The sequence below is a fragment of the Columba livia genome, chromosome 2, assembly GCF_036013475.1.
Source record: "Columba livia isolate bColLiv1 breed racing homer chromosome 2, bColLiv1.pat.W.v2, whole genome shotgun sequence".
Taxonomy (NCBI): domain Eukaryota; kingdom Metazoa; phylum Chordata; class Aves; order Columbiformes; family Columbidae; genus Columba; species Columba livia.
This window is the reverse complement of record NC_088603.1, coordinates 27,786,966-27,807,843: the sequence shown is the minus strand read 5'-3', so window position 1 is coordinate 27,807,843 and position 20,878 is coordinate 27,786,966. Positions and strand designations below refer to the sequence as shown.

Below are 20,878 nucleotides of genomic sequence, written 5' to 3'. Positions count from 1 at the left end.
TGGCTGCAAGTTGCGCTCATAAGCCTGATGTGCCCAGCAGGTGCTTTTCTCCACGGCGGCCCAGGGGAGGTGACAAGGCCCGGGTTTCTCAGCCTCCTGCCGCAGGGCTCCCCGAGCCCGGCTTCCGAGAACAGGCCCCGGCCCCTGGCCCGAGCGCCGTGGGCCCTGCCGGCACGGGATGGAGAAGCGCATGATGAAACTTCGCGGCGGGTTTCAACAGCAGCAGGCGGCGGGGGAGGAGCCGGCGTCGGCGGGAGCCGCCTTCCCCTTCATCAGCCGGCGCGGCGGGAGCCGCCTTCCCCTTCATCAGCCGGCGCGGCGGGGGAGGCAGCTCTCTCTGCGCTAGCGGTCGGGACCGGGTAAGGCACCGGGGCGGGCGGCGGCTCCTAGGCCTGCGGGGCTGTGCCTGGCAGGGCAGGGCTGGGCTGGGCTGGGCTGAGCTGAGCAGGGCTGGCTGAGGACGCGGCAGCGTGGGCGAGCCCCGGCCTTCCGCCGCCCGTCCCGGCGCCCTCGCCTCGCCCCGCCGGTACGCACTGCCCCGGCTTGTGGGCGAGGGCGCGGCGGGCCCAGGGCGCGCTGCGGCTGCCGGAGGAAGAGGCCCGGGAAAGCGGGCGTGCGCGGAGGGGAGCGGCGGTGGATGCCGGCGCCGCCTGTGAAAACGGGCCCGCGGGGCTGGCAGAAGCCGCCCCAGCCGGTGGGAGAGCACGGCACCATATGCTGGGGCGGAGCTCCCCAGCGCCATCGCCTCTCCCGGGGAGAGAGGCGTGGAGGGGGCAATGGTGCAGCGCTGTGCTCCTTGGCCTGCCTTTTGCAGCCCCGATGTCCCTGGAGCTGTAGGCTTGGTGGTTCTCAGAACCCTCACCCTAACTAATGGTAGAGGTGAGTCGAGTCTGGTGACCTCCAGGTCAAGCGATGGGCACTGAGGACTTCAGCCCCAAGCTGTAGTTAGGGTTAAGATTAGGGTTCAGGTTCCAAGAATCACCAAGGCTACAGCTCCGGGGACAGCAGGGCTGCAAAAGGCACGACCAAGGAGCACAGTATTGTGCCAACACCGCGCTCCACACCTTTCTTACCAGGGCCACGCGTGGCACTGGAGAAGTCCCACCTAAACCTACTGCCTTTCAGTTTGAAACCATTGCTCCTTGTCCTGTCACCACAGGCCCCAGTAAAAAGCCTGTTTCTTTCTTATAAGCCCCCATTTTATACCAAAAGGCCACAAACTGGAAGGACTGTTAACGTTTCTGCTGAGATGATGTTACTTAAAGAGATCATACCCGATGCCCAGTAATGATCTATTGTAATTGTGCTCTGTGGGAAAAATAATAGACAACCTTGGTGTACCTGAAGCTAAACTTAGGCCTAATTTCTTGCTGTCCGAAGGTGGCTTATTATATGTTGGGCAAACAGCATTTTACCTGTGATAGTAAGATGCTGTTCTCTTGATCAGTCCTTTTGATAGTTAAGCAATTAACAGTCTGCATTTGTTAACTGTGCTTTCTAGGTGTCAGCTCTTGCTTATAATGGTCATGTCTTTGTTGAACAGGTTCTCCACTTTCCGGTAGATCAGCAGCCTCATCATGTGCGGTATCTGGGCGCTGTTTGGGAGTGATGAGTGCCTTTCTGTCCAGTGTCTGAGTGCCATGAAGATAGCACACAGAGGTCCTGATGCCTTTCGTTTCGAGAATGTCAATGGATTCACCAACTGTTGTTTTGGCTTCCACCGCCTTGCGGTTGTTGATCAGTTGTATGGCATGCAGCCTATCCGGGTGAAGAAATTCCCATATCTGTGGCTGTGTTACAATGGAGAAATCTACAATTTCAAACAGGTAGGTGTTATACATGTCATGTGGCTTTTGTTATTTTATTTAAAAACTGGTGGATAGTTGGAAAATGTTCAAAGCATGGTGGACTAGAATGTCAGGAAACTTGTTAAAAGTTATTAAATTATTAGTATTTTAAAAAAGTAAATTATCTTGATGAGCTGTGTATCTGTGGTGGCTTAGATAGTTAACATACTTAGTCTTTAGTAATGAAAAATCAGTTTTTAATTGACAAGGAGGGCAATAAATACTTGTATTTTTAGGTCTAATCAGTTTAAAATCAAGATGCATTCTTCTTTATCTCTTGAGAAGGGAATTCCAGGCCTCTTTCTCCCCTTCTCTCTTTATAATGCAAATGCTTCTAGACTGTCTTGCTCTTCAGTTATTTTGGGTTGTTCTCCAAGTTGTCAGTTATTGCATTTAATCTAGTTGGGATATGTCACTTATATTAATGTGTAGCATGCATGCTTATGTATTTACGTTAAAGCAACGAGCACTCTGGAGATTATTTCCAGTATGCCACCAAAGTCCTTAGGTGTCTGCAGCTTAAGGCAGGTGCTTTGTGGGTCTTTTGAGAGCCACCTGAGCAAGTCTCTTTGGCACAAAACAAGTAACAACTCTGTACTTGCTTCCTAAAGTGTCTGACTGTCCCTGATGTGTGTCATACTGCTGCTGAACATGGTCTGTGTTCCTCAGTCCCTGTGCTGAGATGTCCCTACTGCCTGTGTTACTTGTAAATGGAAGTGATTCAGATCATCCAAATTTGGCGTATAAAGCATCTTACAATTGTGACTGTTTCTGAATTGTGCTGAAACTGAATGCTTAAAATGAATCATAAACTGAGCATGGTAGTATCAGAAACGTATAAATAATCTGAGCTGTCTTGGTACTTCTAACATCACATGTTTCAAGTCAGAGAGAGGCTGCTGTGAGTGATGTCAGTGACATCAGTAATGTCATTGGGAATTTGACCGAATAGGCAGGACATTTTTTTTCCCAATCTTTTAAGTATGTAGCTGTTTGAAATGTGAGATACACTTGGCCCTGCAGTCCACGTGAAATATATTGTACCGGTAGTCTGTAATACTTGTATTTTGCATTGTGGTTTTTCTGCTGTTGAAAGCAGTTGAAATTACTGTCAATTACACTACACACACAGTCCTAAGGGGAATTCAATTATGCAGAGTTTGCATTGTCATCAGCAGGAGTTTGTTCAGTTATTCTCACTACGTTATGTACCTTCTTTCATTATAAAGAGATTTTTCTTTCAAGCTTGGGACTGAAACCTACCTGGGAAAGAATCATTCATGAAACAGATGTTACGTTTAGGGCAATTACTTAGTTATTCTGATATTGACTCAGTTTTGATCCAAAACTTTGCCCTAAGACTTTGCCCTGTAAATAACAATTAAAACCAAAGATTTTAAATTAAAATGCTAAAACATTGGTTTTATGGGATTGCATGGCTTTTTAGTGTTTTATTGAAACCCTTTTTCTTCCTGTCTGGGAGATATTGAAAGGACGTTTAGAGTAGCCCCACAAGAACATGAAGAATATTTGGTCTGAGTTAAGTCTGACAGCTAATTTATTCTTCCCCCATTTCATCTGCACAGGCAGAGTGAAAAGGTTAGTTTGAGGAGTGGAGGAAGATTAGGCAGAAGAAAATTCTCTGTGCATAAAAAAAAAAATCCAAAAAACACTAAACAAACAAAAAACACACAAACCCCCCCAATGCTGAGGAATTGCAGTGACTGCATAAGTAAACCAGCGTTTATTCCTGAGGTACTTTACTTTGCAGAGATATTACCAGCTTGAATGTGTTTTGGGAAGGGTGTGACTTATGTAAATGTCATTATTATCAGATAAGGATGTGGCCCGGAGTGGTTTGGGACTACAAAAAATGTTGCCTGTGGTTCTGGTTCTATTTTGAGTTGGATTTTTTGAAGCAGTGGGTGCCTGCTTCAGCCATTTGTCTGTGGGAGATGGGGAGGCCAGGGCTTCTGAAAACCAGGGTCATGGATTTGCAGTCTGACATCCTCAAATAGAAATGTACCTCTGAAAACCTGCCACAATTTGAATTGCTTAAGACTGCAGAGTCAATCTACATTGTCTGAGCGATGATCCTGGATCATATTTTGAGCACAAAAGTTTAATTTCCTTCTCTGGTGGAAATGTTTCTATAATGCTTGAACTGTGATTGCACAAAAAAAACCTTTTAGTTTTATTATTAAACAATTACATGAATGGCGGTGTTTTTTCAACTAATAAGCAGTTGATGTTTGCAAATGCATATTCGTGTTTTTCTCTATATTTTTTTCTCAGTTGCAGAAGCAGTTCGGATTTGAATATCAAACATTAGTGGATGGTGAGGTTATCCTTCATCTTTACAACAGAGGAGGAATAGAACAAACAGCATCCATGCTAGATGGTGTATTTGCTTTCATCCTTCTGGACACCACCAACAGAAAAGTGTTTCTGGCAAGAGATACCTATGGAGTCAGACCACTGTTTAAGGTGCTGACTGATGATGGATTTTTGGGTGTCTGTTCCGAGGCAAAAGGTAAAACCCATTGTGTTTAGTGCCTAAATTATCTTAGGGGTTGTTGTCACAGACAAACTTCTTTGTTAGGCGTTTCTTCTAAGTGTGAAGAGAAAGTGAGTTGTAAGTTCAGTAATAAGTGAACTATATTTAGTAGTGCAAGAACTACACATCATTAAAACAAAAGCCACAGACAATAAAGCTTTAAGATATTTGGTTGTCTTTAATATACCTAAAATAACTTGCTTATATAATTTTATAACTTTATGTTCTGGAATCATAGCACTATTGAGCCTAAGATATTTTATGTTGTCCCAAAGTTAAATGTAGTCTGTAGAGTTAGTCTAGATTTATGCTATCATAAATTACATTAGAATTTGTTCCTGGTGTTCTATGGTGAACTGGGAAATAATGCCACAAGAACTAGTAAATCTGTAAAAGCCAAGAATTTTAAAACCCCACTGAAATTTCCTGCAGCACTGGGTAGTTTTTTACTGACACTTATGACTTTTTCTTCCATTGAGATGGCACATCCACTACTGTCTCTTTTTTCTCCCTTTTGTTTTTTTTTTTCAAGTAATCATCTGTAGCCTTCAAACTTGCATAAACAAATCCAAGCAGTGCCAAAAGGGAGTTTATTGCCTAAAATACACTTGGCTAAAATTGACTTTCACAATTGCTTGTGTCTCTCTCATTTACTGTGCGTCAATTTTATTATCAGACACCAATGTAGGCTGACTCCTCTAACAGTAGTACTAAGTACCAGTACTAAGACCTGCACCTTCTCTGCTTCTTGGGAAGGAGAGTGAATATTTTAGGGACTGTGTCCTCTAACCATCCCGGTGAATTACTGGTCCCTGTCTAACAGTAATTCAGTATCTCTTTTGGGGTGTTCCTCAAGGGGCATCCAGCTGACCAGCAGGTGTAAAACATCCTCTTTCACAAGAGGAATGGAAATGAGCTTTGGCCCCAGGTTTGATTCTTAGCGTTCATTAGCAGCACTCTAGGTCAGTCTGAAACCAGTGAGTTATGAAATCACTAAATCAGTGCTAATTAAGCAATCTCTTAAGTGATGTAGTTTTATTACAAACCCCTTGTTAGCTTGACTACACTTAATTTTAAACACAAAATCAGTTATTAAATGTCTTTGGAATTCTCATAAGCATATTACACCTTAACCTGGACATCATGTAGTCAGTTAGGAAAGTGCTTTTCTTAATGCTCACAGGAATCAATTACAGCTTGACGTTTAGTAAAACTTACTGGCTTCCTTTCTCTGCTGTCTGCCTCAGCTTGAGACGGCTGAGATTTATGTGTGCAACCTACCAGAAAAGGAATCACACTTCAGCCAGGGCAGACTCAGGCTCAAAATGATACTTTTAAAAATCAAATTTAGGATCCGGAGAAGATATTTGTGTCTATAGTTTTAGTATAGAGGCTGTTTGAGTGTAGTATGATTTAACCACCCTAAGTGAAAAACTCTTTTTTCTTCCCCATTTTATTTGTAGGACTTATCAACTTGAAGCATTCAACATCTTTATGTCCTAAAGTAGAACCGTTTCTCCCAGGTCATTATGAAGTGTTGGATTTAAAACCTTCTGGCAAGGTTGCATCAGTGGAATTAGTAAAATTTCATAGCTATAAAGATGAACCACTCCATACTGCATTTGATACAGTGGAAAATCTGCCTTCAGGTACTACAGCGAAGTATTTGGTACTTATTCTCATTAAGAAGTGAAAATATTATAGTCTTTGATTGTAAAACTTGTATTAATTGGTTTTAAATTGCCATTTAAAAAAAAAACAGCAAAAATGGAAGAACCTCTACAAGGTAGGAACTTGAGAATTGTTTTTGTTGGCTGTTGTGTACAAAGATACTTGAATTTGCGTGCCCTCATTATCAAAGGAAATTCAGACAAATATCTTTGTTTTTATAATTGGATAATCCACCAAAGTCTAAGTAGCACTTCTTGGTGTGTGTGTGTTTTGTTTGATTTTTGTTTCCTCTTCTTTTCTGGACAGGTTTTGATCTTGAAACAGTGAAAAGCAACATCCGTATTCTGTTTGAAAATGCTGTTAGAAAACGTTTGATGACTCACAGAAGGATTGGTTGCCTTTTGTCAGGCAAGTAGCAAGAATCACAATGCTTGTGTCTTCTCTCTCTTTCGCCCATTATCTACCAGTTAGAGGAAAGTATGCTGACTGCTCTGCTGTGATGTACTTGAAGTGATCTGAATCTTCATTTTTTTTGTGATCAGGTTTTCCAGTCTGCAGGTACCTTGCAAGTCTCAGGTTTTTCAGGTTTACTCTGGGATGGGATGTCTTGTTGAGACACTGACTGCTTTTGACCAAGAAAAATATATAATACTGTTAACTGAAAAATCACCCAATATGATCTTAAACGTGTAAGATTTATGCTTAGGTTGGCGTATGAAAATAAAATGTAATTATTACATTCACTGTGCACAGAGTGAGCATAGAAAAAGGCCTTGGCATGTTCAGCTAGCAGGGGGAACTGAAGTTCTTACTTGTCACCTTCTTTGCTTTAGCCTCTGTCCTAGAATGCCATTGATTCACCAAATTACAGGGGAGCACCTGGACCAAAATTGTTTTCTACACTCTTTTTTCAGGTGATGTAGCAGCTTGTGGTACAGGAAGTTGTTCAGTGAATTGGCTGTTACCAGATCAGTGTTACAGAGGTGCTTGACGGAAGAAAGGCCTTGTACCCATGGCACTGGCATCTTACTTACTGTGTTTTTGTAGCACTTTGTACTTGTGGTTACAGTTCTGATATCACAGAGTCACAGAATAGTTTGGGTGGGAAGGGACCTTCAGAACTCATCTAGTCCACCCCCCTGCACTGAGCAGGGACATCTTCAACCAGATCAGGTTGCTCAGAGCCCCACCCAGCCTGGCCTTGAATGTCTCCAGGGATGGGGCATCTACCACCTCTCTGGGCAACCTGGGCCAGGGTTTTACCACTCACTGTAAAAAATTTCTTCCTCATGTCTAGTGTGAATCTCCCTCCTTTAGTTTAAAACCATTACCCCTTGTCCTGTCGCAACAGGCCCTGCTAAAAAATCTGTCCTCGTCTTTTGTATAGGCCCCTTTTAAGTACTGAAAGGCTGCTATAAGGTCTCCTTGGAGCCTTCTCCAGGCTGAACAACCTCAACTCTCTCAGCCTGTCCTTGTAGGAGAGTTGCTCCAGCCCTCTGATCATTTTTGTGCCCCTCCTCTGGCCCCTCTCCAACAGCTCCATGTCTTTCCTGTACTGAGGGCTCTGGAACTGGATGCAGGACTCCAGGTGGGGTCTCACCAGAGCAGAGTAGGTGGACAGAATTACCTCCCTCGAGCTGCTGGTCATGTTCCTTTTGATGCAGGCCAAGATATGGTTGGCTTTGTACATCCGTAGTTACACTCATTTATCATGAACCCTATTAAATGTGAATTTCAATGAGACAGAAGTGACTGTGAGATACCATTGGACCATTTCTTTGCTGTGGCATCATAAAAAGCAGGATGGAGATAAATGAAACGGGGAGATACGCAGAGTTGGAAGATCCCAAAAAGCCTGTTCTAAACTGAAATTTCAAATCAAATTAGAAGGCAGTCAGCAGCTCCACAGATGTACATGTAGAATGTTTTAGTAGCAAAACTAAGTGCCCTTGCTGGTATAATACTGGAGTATCTCAGCGGTTCACAATTTTGCATGTGTTTGTTGGAGAAGTGCTTTTGTTTCCAGTCACAGGGGGAGTTCTGCAAATTCACAGTGGAAACTCAGGATTTGATTTTCCCAATAGCCACATTGTAAGCACTCAGTTTGATTTCTGTACCCTCTTTTTCTCAGACTTTATGTGCAATTTGTACAGAAGGTTACAAGGTAGCATGCCCAAAAAGATTAGGATGGGAATGGATGCTAATGAACTCAGCTGAAAAACCACATGCAGACTGTAGGAAACAAAGAGGATTTTGCTTGTTGTTTGTCAGAACTGCAGGCAGGTGTGAGAGAACAGGTACTGTGTTTTGCTCAGTTCTTCAGAAGGGAGCAGCAAGTAGGACTAGTCAAGGATTAGCATAATTAGCTCTTGAGAGTGAGAAGGTGGAGCCTTAGAGTACATCTGGGCACCTTGTGCTTCTGTTGATTTCTTGTTTGTTTGTTTTCCAGATTCTTCAAATCCTTCCACTCTCCTCCTCTGAGAATTAAGAGAAAAAATAAGAATGTCACTAGTGAACCTTTTCACTTTAAAGTGACATTTAAAAATTAATTCATTCAAAATGTGGAAAACACACTTAAAAAATGGTTGGAGAAGAGTGCAATCCTTAGAGTAAACATTCTGTTCTTTTACTTAATTCTTTTTTATTCAACCAGCAAACAAAAAAAATGTACATAGTTCTGTCAGTAGAGTATCAAATGTGTAGGTAAGAAGGGGGTAGAGAGCAGCTTTGAAAGGGACAATAAATCCTGTTATAGCAGAATCAAGAAGGGGTGTGTTCTGTAGTGGTGCGCTGTTTTCAGAACACTGTGTGTGTATCGTAAAGAAGGATTTCCACTGGTGCTTCTGATACCCAGAGTATCTGTTACTGAAGGTGTTCCACTGAAGTTGCCTGATTCTCTGGTTAAGCAGAGGTAAACTTGCACTTGTACAGGAAGTATCTTGGATTCACGTGGCTTAAAAATGAAGCCCACTCATGAGATTCTGTTATCTAGATTCAGTGTCCTTAAGGGGCAACCAAAAAAAAAATCAGACACCTAACCAACTGATTTGTTTTGTTGGCAGGGGGCTTAGATTCCAGCTTGGTCGCAGCTGTTCTTCTGAAACTGATGAAAGAAATCAACATTAATTATCCATTACAAACCTTTGCAATTGGAATGGAAAACAGCCCCGACTTACTGGCTGCCAGGAAGGTACAGTAAGCCTTACTTTTAGTTTGTTCTGAGCTGCTGATTGTTAAACAGTATGTATTAATGGTGCTACCTCCATACTATGGTATTAATAGTAATACTGAATATTAATGTATTGCTGTGGTGTAAATCAGTTTGCCGGAGACTGTTTAGTACAACATCTGCTGCTTAGCAGCAGATCTTACAAAAGAGATAATTGAGTCTTACCTGTTTTCTCTTATATTTGAAAGACTTTCATGACAGGCTACCATTACATTGTTACCAAAAGGATGGTACTTTGCAGTTGTCTCAATTCTGCCTCTGGGTTTTAGGGTAAATCTCCATGCTATGGTTCCTATGCTATGGCATTTGTATTCATGTTAAATATTGTAAGTTAATTGCCAGTTTACAGAATTCAGAGCCTTGTGCAAAATGGCGTATAGGGTACCCCTTAGATAGCCAGGCTGTCATGTCTTTAGAGCTGTTTTTTCTCTTTGGGGCAAGTATCCAGAGTATGTAGAGCCTCTATAGATTCTGTTTGGCTTTGGGCAAGCAACTAGATGGTCTCTTGTAGTCACGATTGAACACGGTAATTAGGGAGAGTACGTTCCCTCTGGTGAATGTCACACCGTGCAAGTCAGAGGGGCTGCTACAGTACTGTCTTGTCTTGGCCTAATGTCATATGATTTTCACTGTGGCAGAAGGGAGCTGGTGCTTTCACTCGTTGTGTGTGTTATAAACGCAATGTATGTTTAAAATATGTTTTAATTTACGTTATTGTGACCTTTTACAAACAGGTGGCAGCACATATAGGCAGTGAACATCATGAAGTAATATTTAATTCCGAAGAGGGAATTCAGGCAATAGAGGATGTTATCTTCTCCTTGGAAACATATGATATAACAACAGTAAGAGCTTCAATTGGTAAGGTTTTTTGTTAATAGCCATCTTTGCTTTATATCACCAGAATAGAATTTTATGGAAAATCACGTAGTCATCTGCTAGATCTTTTAGCTGCCACAGAACCTGGGAACTGGGACTCCCAAGTTCTGCTCCCTGGTCTTGTCTGTGATTCCACACTGAGGCAAAACCAGTTACTAGTTTCAAAGTCACCAACTGCACAAAGCAATTGTCAAGAGCTGTTTCTGAAGCTTTGGGAGGAGAAGCAAAATTTATATGAAGAAGAAACATTAGATCTACAGGTCCAGGTTTTCTACTCTCATAAATATGAACCTTAGAAGAAGGGGGAAAATATAAAGGTTATCTGAGATATGGTATGATATGATATGATATGATAGCAAACCAATTATGATTACTCTATTCCTTGTATGTTTTTAATACTAAAATGGGGTATTTTTCGTCACTCTCAAGTAATACGTGCACTCAATCTAGTTTGACTTCTTATAATATATGTTTGATTCTGAGAAATGAAGGAAGTCTCCAGCAGCTCCTTACAAAAGGTTGTCGACCTGATAGAATGAAAATGCCCTAATCCAATGTGATGACTTGTGTAATGCAACTTATGACATTTTACTCAATCTTATGTCAGCCTAAAACATTGTAGAAAAGTTTACAAGCCAAATAGGCAACACAGTTTTGAAAATCCAGGTCCCTGCGTGTAATTTGGTACATGAAGGTAGGACTTCGGAATGTGAAATGTCGAAAGGGTTTCTTTAAAAAATAAAACCAGTTTTTCATCTGTAATTTTTCTTTGTGATTGCGGCTTAGTATGAAAAGTAGTGGACTAGATCCTTTTCGTTAGATCTCTTGTTATAAAAGCATATCTTTTGAAAAGATGTAATGAGGGGAAGGCATAATTCTGATTAATAAATAATTATTTAATCCACCCACATACACACAAACAAAAAACCAAACAAAAAAAAACACGCAAAAACCCCCAAACAAACAAAACCACACACACACACACAAATACAAAACAAAACAAAAACCCCATACACCTGAAAAAAGGTCTTCATGCAGTTCAACCCACAATGCCAGAGAGTTAAGCAGTAACTTTTGCTGGTACTTTTGTTCTTCAAAGCTAGAAGGTTTGTTCAGGACTGTGCTGTGATTAATCATGTGCTTAATTTAAGACTAGCTGTATAGAGCATCATACATGTTGCTGGATTTTAATAACTTTTTTTTTTTTTTTTAAGGTATGTATCTTGTCTCCAAATATATACGGAAGAAAACAGACAGTGTGGTCATTTTTTCAGGAGAAGGATCGGATGAGCTGACACAAGGATATATATATTTCCATAAGGTAAATATATTCACTATACAGAAAGTCCTTGAGCTGCTTGTTCTCCCCTTCAACAGAAAATCTCTACTGAGATTTCAAGGCATGAAGTTTGAGGGTTGTTGTAGCTGTATATTTGGTGAGAATTTCTCCTGAGATGGCGTAAGATCCAAGGGATTCAATTTAATCACTTGGAAAAGAACTTTTTTTTTAAACTTCAAAATTCCTGAGACTATTATTTTTTGTATGTGGTCTTTTCTAGTTCTGAGATTACTCAGTGATCGTTACAGCTCAACCACCAGACAGCAAGTAACAGTTCCCTTGGTGCAGCCGTGTTATATCTGTGTGCTACATGCATATGTCTGGTTACAGGCACCGTCTCCCGAAGAAGCTGCGGAAGAGAGCGAGAGGCTTCTGAAGGAGCTCTACCTGTTCGATGTACTCCGTGCGGACAGAACTACTGCAGCACACGGGTAAAACATGGTCTCTTGGATGCTGAGGACTCGTGTGGTTTAAAAGATGTTCAAGCAGTGTTTCCCTGGGGCTCAGTACTGGGGTCAGTTCTGTTTAATCTCTTTATCAATGATCTGGACAAGGGGATTGAGTGCACCCTCAGTAAGCTTGCAGACAACACCAAGTTGGGTGGGAGTGTTGATCTCCTGGAGGGTAGGAGGGCCACACAGAGGGATCTGGATTGTTGGGCTGAGACCAGTTGTGTGAGGTTTAACAAGGCCAAGTCCTGGGTCCTGCACTTGGGCCACAACAACCCCAGGCAGCGCTACAGGCTCGGGGCTGGAAAGTTGCCTCGCAGAGAGGGATCCGGGCGTGCTGATTGACAGCAGCTGAACATGAGCCAGCAGTGTGCCCAGGTGGCCAAAAAGGCCAACAGCATCCTTCCTGGCTTGTATCAGGAATAGAATAGACTATTTCAGTTAGAAGGGACCTACAATGATTATCTAGTCCAACTGCGTGACCAATTCAGGGCTGACCAAAAGCTAAAGCATGTTATGAAGGGCATTGTCCAAATGCTTCTTAAACACTGACAGGCTAGGGGCATTGACCACCTCTTTGGGAAGCCTGTTCCAGTGTTTGACCACCCTGTTGGTAAATAAATGCTTCCTAATTACCAGTGGAAACCTCCCCTGGTGCAGCTTTGAACCATTCCCATGTGTCCTGTCACTGGATACCAGGAGAAGCATTCAGCACTTCAATCTCCATGTCGCTTCTTCCGGAAGCTGTAGAGAGCCATGGGGTCTCCTTTTCTCCAAGCTAGACAAGCCCAAAGCCCTCAGCTGCTCCTTATAGGACATTCCTTCCAGCCCTTTCAACAGATTTGTTGCCCTCCTCTTGACACATTCAAGGACTTAAAAAAAGTTGTGTGGCCCAAAACTGCACACAGTAATCGAGGTGAGGCTGTCCCAGCACTGAATACAGATAGATAATCACCTCTCTGACCGTCTGGTGATGCTGGGTTTGATGCCCCCCAGGGTGCGGTTTGCCCCCTCCGCTGCCAGGGCTCGCTGCTGCCTCATATTGAGCTGCTGCAACCCAGCACCTCTGATGCTCCTCTGCAGGGCTGCTCTCCAGTTGCTCTTCTCCCAATTTATACTTGTGCTCGACATTGCTCCATCCAAGGTGCAGAATCCTATTTTGCCTTGTTAAATTTCATCCCATTAATCATAGCCTGATGCTCCAGTCCAAAGCCCAATCTAGATCCCTCTGCAAGGCCTCCTGTCCCCTAAGAGAGTGAAGAGCAAAAGCTGCAGGATCACTAATCAATAACTTAATGGTGTCTTAAATGTGAATTTCAGAAATTACAGCAGAAATTGTTACTTGGTTCTGTGACATCTTTACAAACACTGATGCAAATCTCAGTGAGCAACTTTGTAGTTCTCTGGGGGCAACAGGATTTTTTTTTCAATGAGTTTTTGTCTATATGGGACATTGGTTGTTGCAAGTCCTGCAGGACTGTAGTCTTTAAATTCATTGTATTAGAAGACATCCAGCAGATGGCATTATAAATCATCGTTATTTGATCTGTGCTTACCATACACTTAACCTTCCGAACTGATGAACTGAATGGCAATAGTCATGAATATGCAAGTGAAACTTCTAAGTAAAAGCAGAAAACCTTGTGTTTGCGTGAAAGACAGGGAAAGCTTGATTGTTATCGAACTTGTAAATAGATGACTTGTTGGATTAATTCAGTATCTCTTCTGTTTATTTCCCCTGTTTAGTCTTGAACTGAGAGTCCCATTTTTGGATCATAGGTTCACTTCTTATTATTTATCTCTACCAGCAGAACTGCGAATCCCAAAGGTATGTAAAACTAGGGCTGTACCCAAGTGTAAGCTTACAAATTAACTGATCCATGTTCTAAGCATGACCAAATCGCCTGAATTCAATGATTAAGTCTTCTACCCAAAGTCAAGCATGCTCTTAAATGTCTTGCTGGATTGTTGGACTACTGGGAACCATTTTCTGACTAGACCTTCTGAAAGGGAATAATTTCTTACGTTTTAAAGCCAGATCTTTGTACTGCATTTCCTGAGACTCACAACATTGTTTCTTGTTCTGCAAACAGAATGGAATTGAAAAATACCTTTTAAGACAGTCCTTTGAAGATTCTAACTTGCTTCCCAAAGAAATCCTCTGGAGACCCAAAGAAGCTTTCAGTGATGGTATAGCATCAGTAAAGAAATCCTGGTTTTCTATTCTTCAGGACTATATTGATCAACAGGTAGAATTATCACTTTTTTTTTTCGTCTTTCATGTTAAGGTGTCTTAGATATGGCTGCCAGTGGGAGTCAGCTCACATGCTTAGCTGGGAGAATAAATCTGGGTATGACAGTAACTTGAGCTTCAAGGTGGAGGAGCAAGATAAACTTCAGTCAACGATCTTCTAGCTGTCTGAGTTGGTAAAACACATTTGAAATCCTAGATATAAAGAAATGCTAGAGCCTGACAGAAATTACTGTGTAAGGAAATGAACATAATTTAAGTATCTGGATTGCAAATTAAATTGTGTGTCAGCAAACACAATTTCAAGGTTACACGTAAAGCAGCTGCTTCAGCTGAAGGCACTTGCATGAACTTACTCTGCAGCTGAGTAACACCATAATGACTTTATAATGTCCTTTCTTGTCTATGTCATTTTTTTTTTTTCCCAGCCGTGCCTAGCTAACCCTCTTTGCTTTTTAAAACCTCTACTTGCATTGCTAGCCAATGAAGACTTACAGCATTCTGGCTTTGGACAAAGTATAATAATCTCTGGTGTACACAGATATTGCTTCCTCTTGATGACTGAACTAACACCTAGTTTACACCAGAGCTCTGTTTTACAGAAAGATGTGTATTCTGGCCTGTGGATGAGTGCTTATCCGTCCTACCACCAACTGCTTGTTTTGCATTTTCTTTCTCTATATCCACAGGCAAGAAAAGAAAGTAGTTGGGTCAGGCAACAGTGTTGTGATGCATGTACTGAGCCTGTGTTGGTTTAGTTAGGGCAGATTTATTTTGTGGCTGTGGGGAGGTAGACAGCAGGTTGGCAGGGGAAGTGAGCTGCTTCGCAAGTTGTCTCAGCTGGTGCAACTGTTCATCCTTCCTTTCTTAGCCAAGTAGCAACTGCAGGTGTTTTTGCCTCTGCATCCCAGGTCTTTTGTTGCTAAGAGCTTGGCTATACAGGGTCAACAGGTCTCTGGGGGTTGGGAAGACAAAAAACAAAAGGAAGCCGCTGCCATGGCAGAAACACTGCTTTAAGTTGTTCCAGTTGATTCATAGCAAAGAGAAGGATAGGAAAGAAGTTTTTGTGAGATTACTAGCAAAGGTGATTGTAACCCAAAGAGAAGTGGACTTCACATATAATGCAGAGGGAAATATTAACAGCACTGGAAATATAGTTACGTATTCATAAAGGTCAAGGAAGCCTGTGACAAAAATTCACCTGTGAGAAACCTCTTCCTCTAGAAGAGACTTTTTTTAAACATATGGCCATTCAGTGGCTGGTGAATCCTTGTATGTCTTTAACTTCGGCAAATTGACTTGTGAAAGTTAAATGTATTTGCAGCTTAACTTGAGTTGTGCTTATGTCTGTAGGTTGATGACCTTTTGCTGGAAAAGGCAGCAGAGAAGTATCCTTTCAATCCTCCTAAAACAAAAGAAAGTTATTACTACCGCCAGATCTTTGAAAAGCACTACCCAGGGAGAAGCAGCTGGCTGCCCCACTACTGGATGCCAAGATGGGTTAAAGCTACTGATCCTTCTGCTCGCACGTTGAAACATTACAAGTCGGCTACCCAAGAATAGGCTGTTGAAACGATCCCCCAAATAGAAGTGCTGCAAGCAATTTGCATGCACTCTGCTTTAAGAAAAAACAAATTATACAAACCGGAAGCTTGAGTGGTCTTTAAGATGCATTTTGACAACACTATTGGAAATAAGAGCTTTCTGTGGTTAGTGTACTATTAAACATTCGTTCTGCTGTACCAAAACTTTGTAATTCATGGAAAAATACTTTATGGACAAGGATCTGCCTGATTTGTCAGCTCTGTTCCTTATGTGACCTTGATTGTATTCATTTGCCTCGCAATCATTTCATATGTTTTAATGTGAGCTCTGTTTTGAGGACTTGAATTGGGTTAGGTGATGCAGACTGCTGCAGGCCTTACAAGCAAAGGGGAATTTGACCCTCACTATGTGATGATTGGTGTTCCTGGCTGTGGGATTTGGATAGTCTGTCTGTATTGTTCTGTTCTGAATGTCTTTCTAAGCATTCCTGAGAACCTTGGTCTGGTTTTCAAAAGGTATGTAGATATTAATAGTTACGTGGAGATGCTTACTAGCGTTTATAATAGTGATGGTGATGGGTGTTACTTAAATGTATGGAAGTCTTATTTGCTACTGCAAAGCGACCAGTTGGCTGGTTTGAATCTTGTAAATATACCAGCAGTCAAAAGATATTGTGACTGTTATCAAAGAGCGGAACAGACAAGAGAAGCTGAGTTATGTCTTTGTTTCTAACTCAGGAGCTTCAATTTTTAAGCATAATTGTTATTCTTGAAAATAGGGTGTTAACCAGGTGAGTTGTATCAGTCTGATGGAAGTTGCATGGCTACATGTTTTAAGAAATTTTTCACTTATTGCTGGAGTTTTTCCATCTGTATGATGAAAAAGCAGACAGTGTTGCTGTTCAACTGCGTGTGGCCAGCTGTGTGGTGATTTTAGTCAGAAAAAGCATTGTTGAAGACAATGGGATCAGGCAGCTTGCTTGGAAAAACGGAAAAAAAGGCTTCTTCAGAATCCACAAGAAGTTCTAATACCCTTCTGAAAAATTACTTTTTACCCAGAACAACTTTTTAGTAACTATTTAGGCATGAGGTTGCTTTTTTGAAGGTAACTTAAACATAAAGGTGATCAAAAATATATGTGTGCTGCGGGTTGGCTTGATTAGCATAATGCGCTTTTTGAAAGACAGAATTCTAGTTTCTTGTCATTCTTGACTAGGAAAACAAAGCAAATTGTTATTTAAAAGATAAAATATAAGCAATTCTGATTTAAAACCTTCATAAAATGGCTGATTGTCTATTTATTACTCCTTTCTAATCCTGCCTTTGAATCTGTATTCCAGAAACCTTACTGAACCTCTCTGTGGTACCAGGGAGCCCAGAAAATGTCCAGGTATGGCCAATACTGGCCAGATTTTGACATAACTTGCACATACTAGTTATTTATTCGTATATGATGAATAAGGTAATATGTTCCTGGAGCCTTCTTTACTTAAGGGCCATGTGCTTGTCTTTTTGCATTTCTTTGAAGCAGTAAAGATGTGCATGATCTACAAGGTAATGCTAATTTAATTGTCTTCACCAAAATTTTAAAAAAGAAAGCTGGAAAGCTAGGTTGCAGGAACCCATGTTTGATTTGCTCTGGAAGCTAATTACTCAATGAGTTTTATAATTTTATTCAGATTCGCAGTTAACATCAATCAAGGTTGTCAGGTTTCTCCACTCAGAACTGAGGTAAAATATGGTAAATTGTGGTTAAAAATAAAATACCAAAAAATTATACTGAGACTTCGGGTGGCTGGACTTAGTCTTGTGTTGGACAGACTTAATGTATGACATCAGTAAATGAGAGATGAAATGTGCAAGGATATTTAATCAAGGTAAACCTGTGTTTGAGCTGGCTGTTGAACAGTCAACCCAGAGGAGAGCGGGGCTGAAGCGCAGAACCTGCCTTTCCCTATCATGAGGTAAGCTGTGTGTTCATCAGTGACTTTCCTGGGGGTAGCCAAGCACAAACATCACCTGTAGGATGGCTGTTATGCTGTAGCCATTCTGCTGGAATTTCAGGACCTATTGGTTTTCATTTACAGATGAATTAATACATTGTAGTCAACTATAAGGACTGCAATTAGGAAAGTCTTAAAAGGCTTTGAATGAGCCTGACTCTGGGTGCAGGTAATGCACAGTTTTATGATTTTTATTTTCATTTAAATTTAGCAACTACATTTTTATTTACAAAGCTAGTTGCTATGGGAGGTGTTACATATAAACAGGGTTTGTCCATGGGACTTTTTTAAGATTTGTTTGTGGTATCTCACCTACCCTTTTCCATAATGCCATTTTCCATCTTAGAGTTGCCTGGAAAATCTTCCAAAAAGGGAAATCTAGCTGGGCAGCTAGTTTTTCTTGCCCTGTATGTTTAAGTTTGGATCTCTCAAGCATCCCATGGGCCACAGCAGCAGATGCGGATGGTACACTGGGGTCCACCCAGCACTGGTGTTTCTCCAGGCGAGGCTGTGGCTGGCTCAGCTCTGCAGCCCTGCAGCTCTGCCACTTGCGCTGTGTGCTCCTCCTCACAGCCCGTGTCCCAGGGCGCCGAGAGCAGACAGGCTTGCTCCAGCAGGCCAAAAAGAGCATCCCAAAGTTTGAATTTGGGTCAGGAGGTTTCTTCTCGGGATGATTTTTTTTAATTATTATTTCTTTTTCCTAGCCAGCAGATGGCAGCCGCTGTTAGCATGTCCATGCAAACGAGCTCTTCATCCCAAAGCCAGACTGCTTTCCATCTCTCTCTCCTTGTGTCTTTAGCCTCTTCCTTCACACCCACTTGTGAGTGGGATTTGTGTGAGAGTTTCATGGGAAACTCTAGATTAGAATAGGGGTAAAGCCAAGCAGAAAAGAAAAAGGTTGTTTGATTGCTGTTGCTCACAAGACATTGTGCAGAGCTTCTCATGCTGGCGCTGCAGGTGTGGGTTGAATGCGTTAGGCATTCGATGTTCAATTTGAAAGTAGTTAAAAATAAGTTATGAAATTAAAAATTAGAAATGAGAGTTGTATCGGTATAAGATGCCAGTTCTAGGGAACATGGAATGTAATACTAGACTGCAGAATGAAAAATGTTAATTTTACCTCTAAACTTGTTAGGGTTTTTTTTTTTCCTATTTTCGTTGTGGTTAACATGTGGATCGTAGGATTTCAGACAGTCATACAGACAGAGCTCTATAACTCCTTCTAGGAGGTTTTACAGATGCACATCAGAAAGGCTTAGGGCCATACCTCTGCTTTTTTTCTCAAAAGAATTATTTCAAATATACACATATATATGTATAGAGATAAATTATAAAATGCAGTACGTCATGTGAATTTAGAAAGATTTCGCATCCAGTCGCTTTATGAGCTCTATGTGATGATGAACAGTGCCATACTGCATGTACCTGAGAACCGACACTCCAACTGTGCCAGGAAGCATCCCCCAGTGACCATTGATAGTATAATGCCAATGTACAGCTGGCTGGCTGATTTGACAAATGCACCCTTTCCCCTGCTCAAGGCTCACCCTGGAGAGGGGTCTGCTGCACTTCCCCCACCACTTGCTTTTTTTCTGTTTTCAGTGACACAAGGTACTTCAATTAGGAATTTTCACTGAGGAGAAGATGGAGTAATTGGGTCCAAAATAGTCCCTTAGACAATTATAATCCCAGGCACGTAAAATTGTCAGAACTGACCTCAGTTCCTGCATCATCATCATCATCTTGCAGAAGCCAAGAGGAGAGCCAGAATGATCTGGTTGTAAAAGCAGCTTCCATTTCTTCTACTATTAAGAACAGATGTAGTTGTCTATATTAATAAACTGTATTACTTAACATCTTTCACCACTGCTCTTGAAGACTGCTCTTAACACCTGGGGCAAAATGTATATTAGTACAAATTACTTTTGATTAAAACTATTATTATTTTAGCACAAAAAGGAAGGGGGTGGTAGAAAGGAACGTTCTCTTTTTAAATATTTAAATACTCATTATATCAAAGTGATACAAATTACTGGCTGACTGACAACTTGCTAATAATAGCTTAAAAATGCAAATGGAGCTATTATCCCAATTGACACTAATTGGAACTCCTTTGGCAGCCTGGGAGGGCAGGGCAGGAAGGTTTGATTGTTTCCTCCAGCTGAACTTGGGTTGGTAAGGAAGCAAGGGAAGGATGTGCTGTGGATAAACAGGCCATTGCCATCCGCAGACATCAGAATTCATGTTATATTTCAAGAATATGGTCATAAGTGCCGTCTTCTGCCCATGTATGATTTTGGTGAGGTTTGCTGGTTCCCTGGGCTGATCCTGCTCGTGGGCTCAGCCCGGGCTGAGTGGGTGCCGTGGGAATCCCAGCTGCAAATGCTCAGCTCTTGTGAAGACCCACCATGTCTCCTGCATTATAAAAATTCACTGCCTTAAAATTCACTGAATTATAAAAATTTTCACTGCCGGCAACTGAAAAATCTGCACTGCGGGGTGACTCTATGCAGAGCAGGTGTCTGGGAATTTGAGCTTTATGGGCTCTAAGTACAAGTTTTTGGTGCAGGAGCTGGTGCAGGTGATGGCAGGGGCACCCCTCAGGGGAAGGACTGCTGTCCCTTGGCAGCATTTGCATTGTGTGGCAGAGATGTCTGCATGTTGGATGTCATCGGTTACTTTTGAAACATGAGCGACAGCCTCCTGGGTTAAGGTGAGACGTCTGTTGTGACACCCTGCGATGCTCTCCGGGACGACAGGCTGTTACATCTCTTAGTTACTCTCTTACTGAGCTTCTTATTTTCTTAGCAGCCGGCTGCTTTTGCTGCCTGTTGTTCTCCACCCTGGAAAATCCTTCCTGCTTCCTCTTCCACAGAAAAAGTGGCAGTAACACCAGTGGTAGGAATCATACTGCGGTCAAGGATACAGTGTGGGGCATCCATGTGCACCCTCAGACTCTCCGTGTGCACTCACATAATTCTCAGCTGTGTCTGTCACCATTTCCTGCAGCCTTTTCCCCACTGCTGCCACCGTGCTCCACTGTGGTACAGGAAGAAACCTGGCGTGACAGCCTGATCTGTGCAGGTGGTAAATTGCTGGTGGAGAAGAT

The 20,878-nt window shown here is 42.0% G+C and overlaps 1 protein-coding gene across 2 annotated transcripts; it reads left to right on the top strand.

The window, feature by feature from the left end:
* The first annotated feature begins 213 nt into the window (after positions 1–213).
* On the top strand, positions 214–17,049 carry ASNS (asparagine synthetase (glutamine-hydrolyzing)). 2 transcript variants are annotated; one of them, XM_065051141.1, is made up of 12 exons: positions 214–359; positions 1,544–1,826; positions 4,143–4,380; positions 5,868–6,053; positions 6,382–6,483; positions 9,138–9,265; positions 10,039–10,165; positions 11,398–11,504; positions 11,853–11,953; positions 13,718–13,799; positions 14,065–14,220; positions 15,576–17,049. In XM_065051141.1, the coding sequence occupies exons 2-12, from the start codon at positions 1,578–1,580 to the stop codon at positions 15,783–15,785; spliced, it is 1,686 nt and encodes a 561-aa protein (XP_064907213.1). In that variant the 5' UTR covers positions 214–359; positions 1,544–1,577; the 3' UTR covers positions 15,786–17,049. The 2 variants fall into 2 exon arrangements, with proteins under 2 accessions (XP_064907213.1, XP_021146664.1); XM_021290989.2 differs by lacking the exon at positions 214–359 and adding an exon at positions 702–879.
* The last annotated feature ends 3,829 nt before the right edge of the window (positions 17,050–20,878 follow it).

What these genes read in the sequence shown, in the direction of transcription:
- ASNS (XM_065051141.1), top strand. Translation starts at nt 1,578, where the DNA reads ATGTGCGGTATCTGGGCGCTGTTTGGGAGTGATGAGTGCCTTTCTGTC. An exon ending in AAATCTACAATTTCAAACAG is followed by an intron (nt 1,827 to 4,142) that starts GTAGGTGTTATA and finishes TTTTTTTCTCAG; the next exon opens with TTGCAGAAGCAGTTCGGATT. An exon ending in AGTGGAAAATCTGCCTTCAG is followed by an intron (nt 6,054 to 6,381) that starts GTACTACAGCGA and finishes TTTTCTGGACAG; the next exon opens with GTTTTGATCTTGAAACAGTG.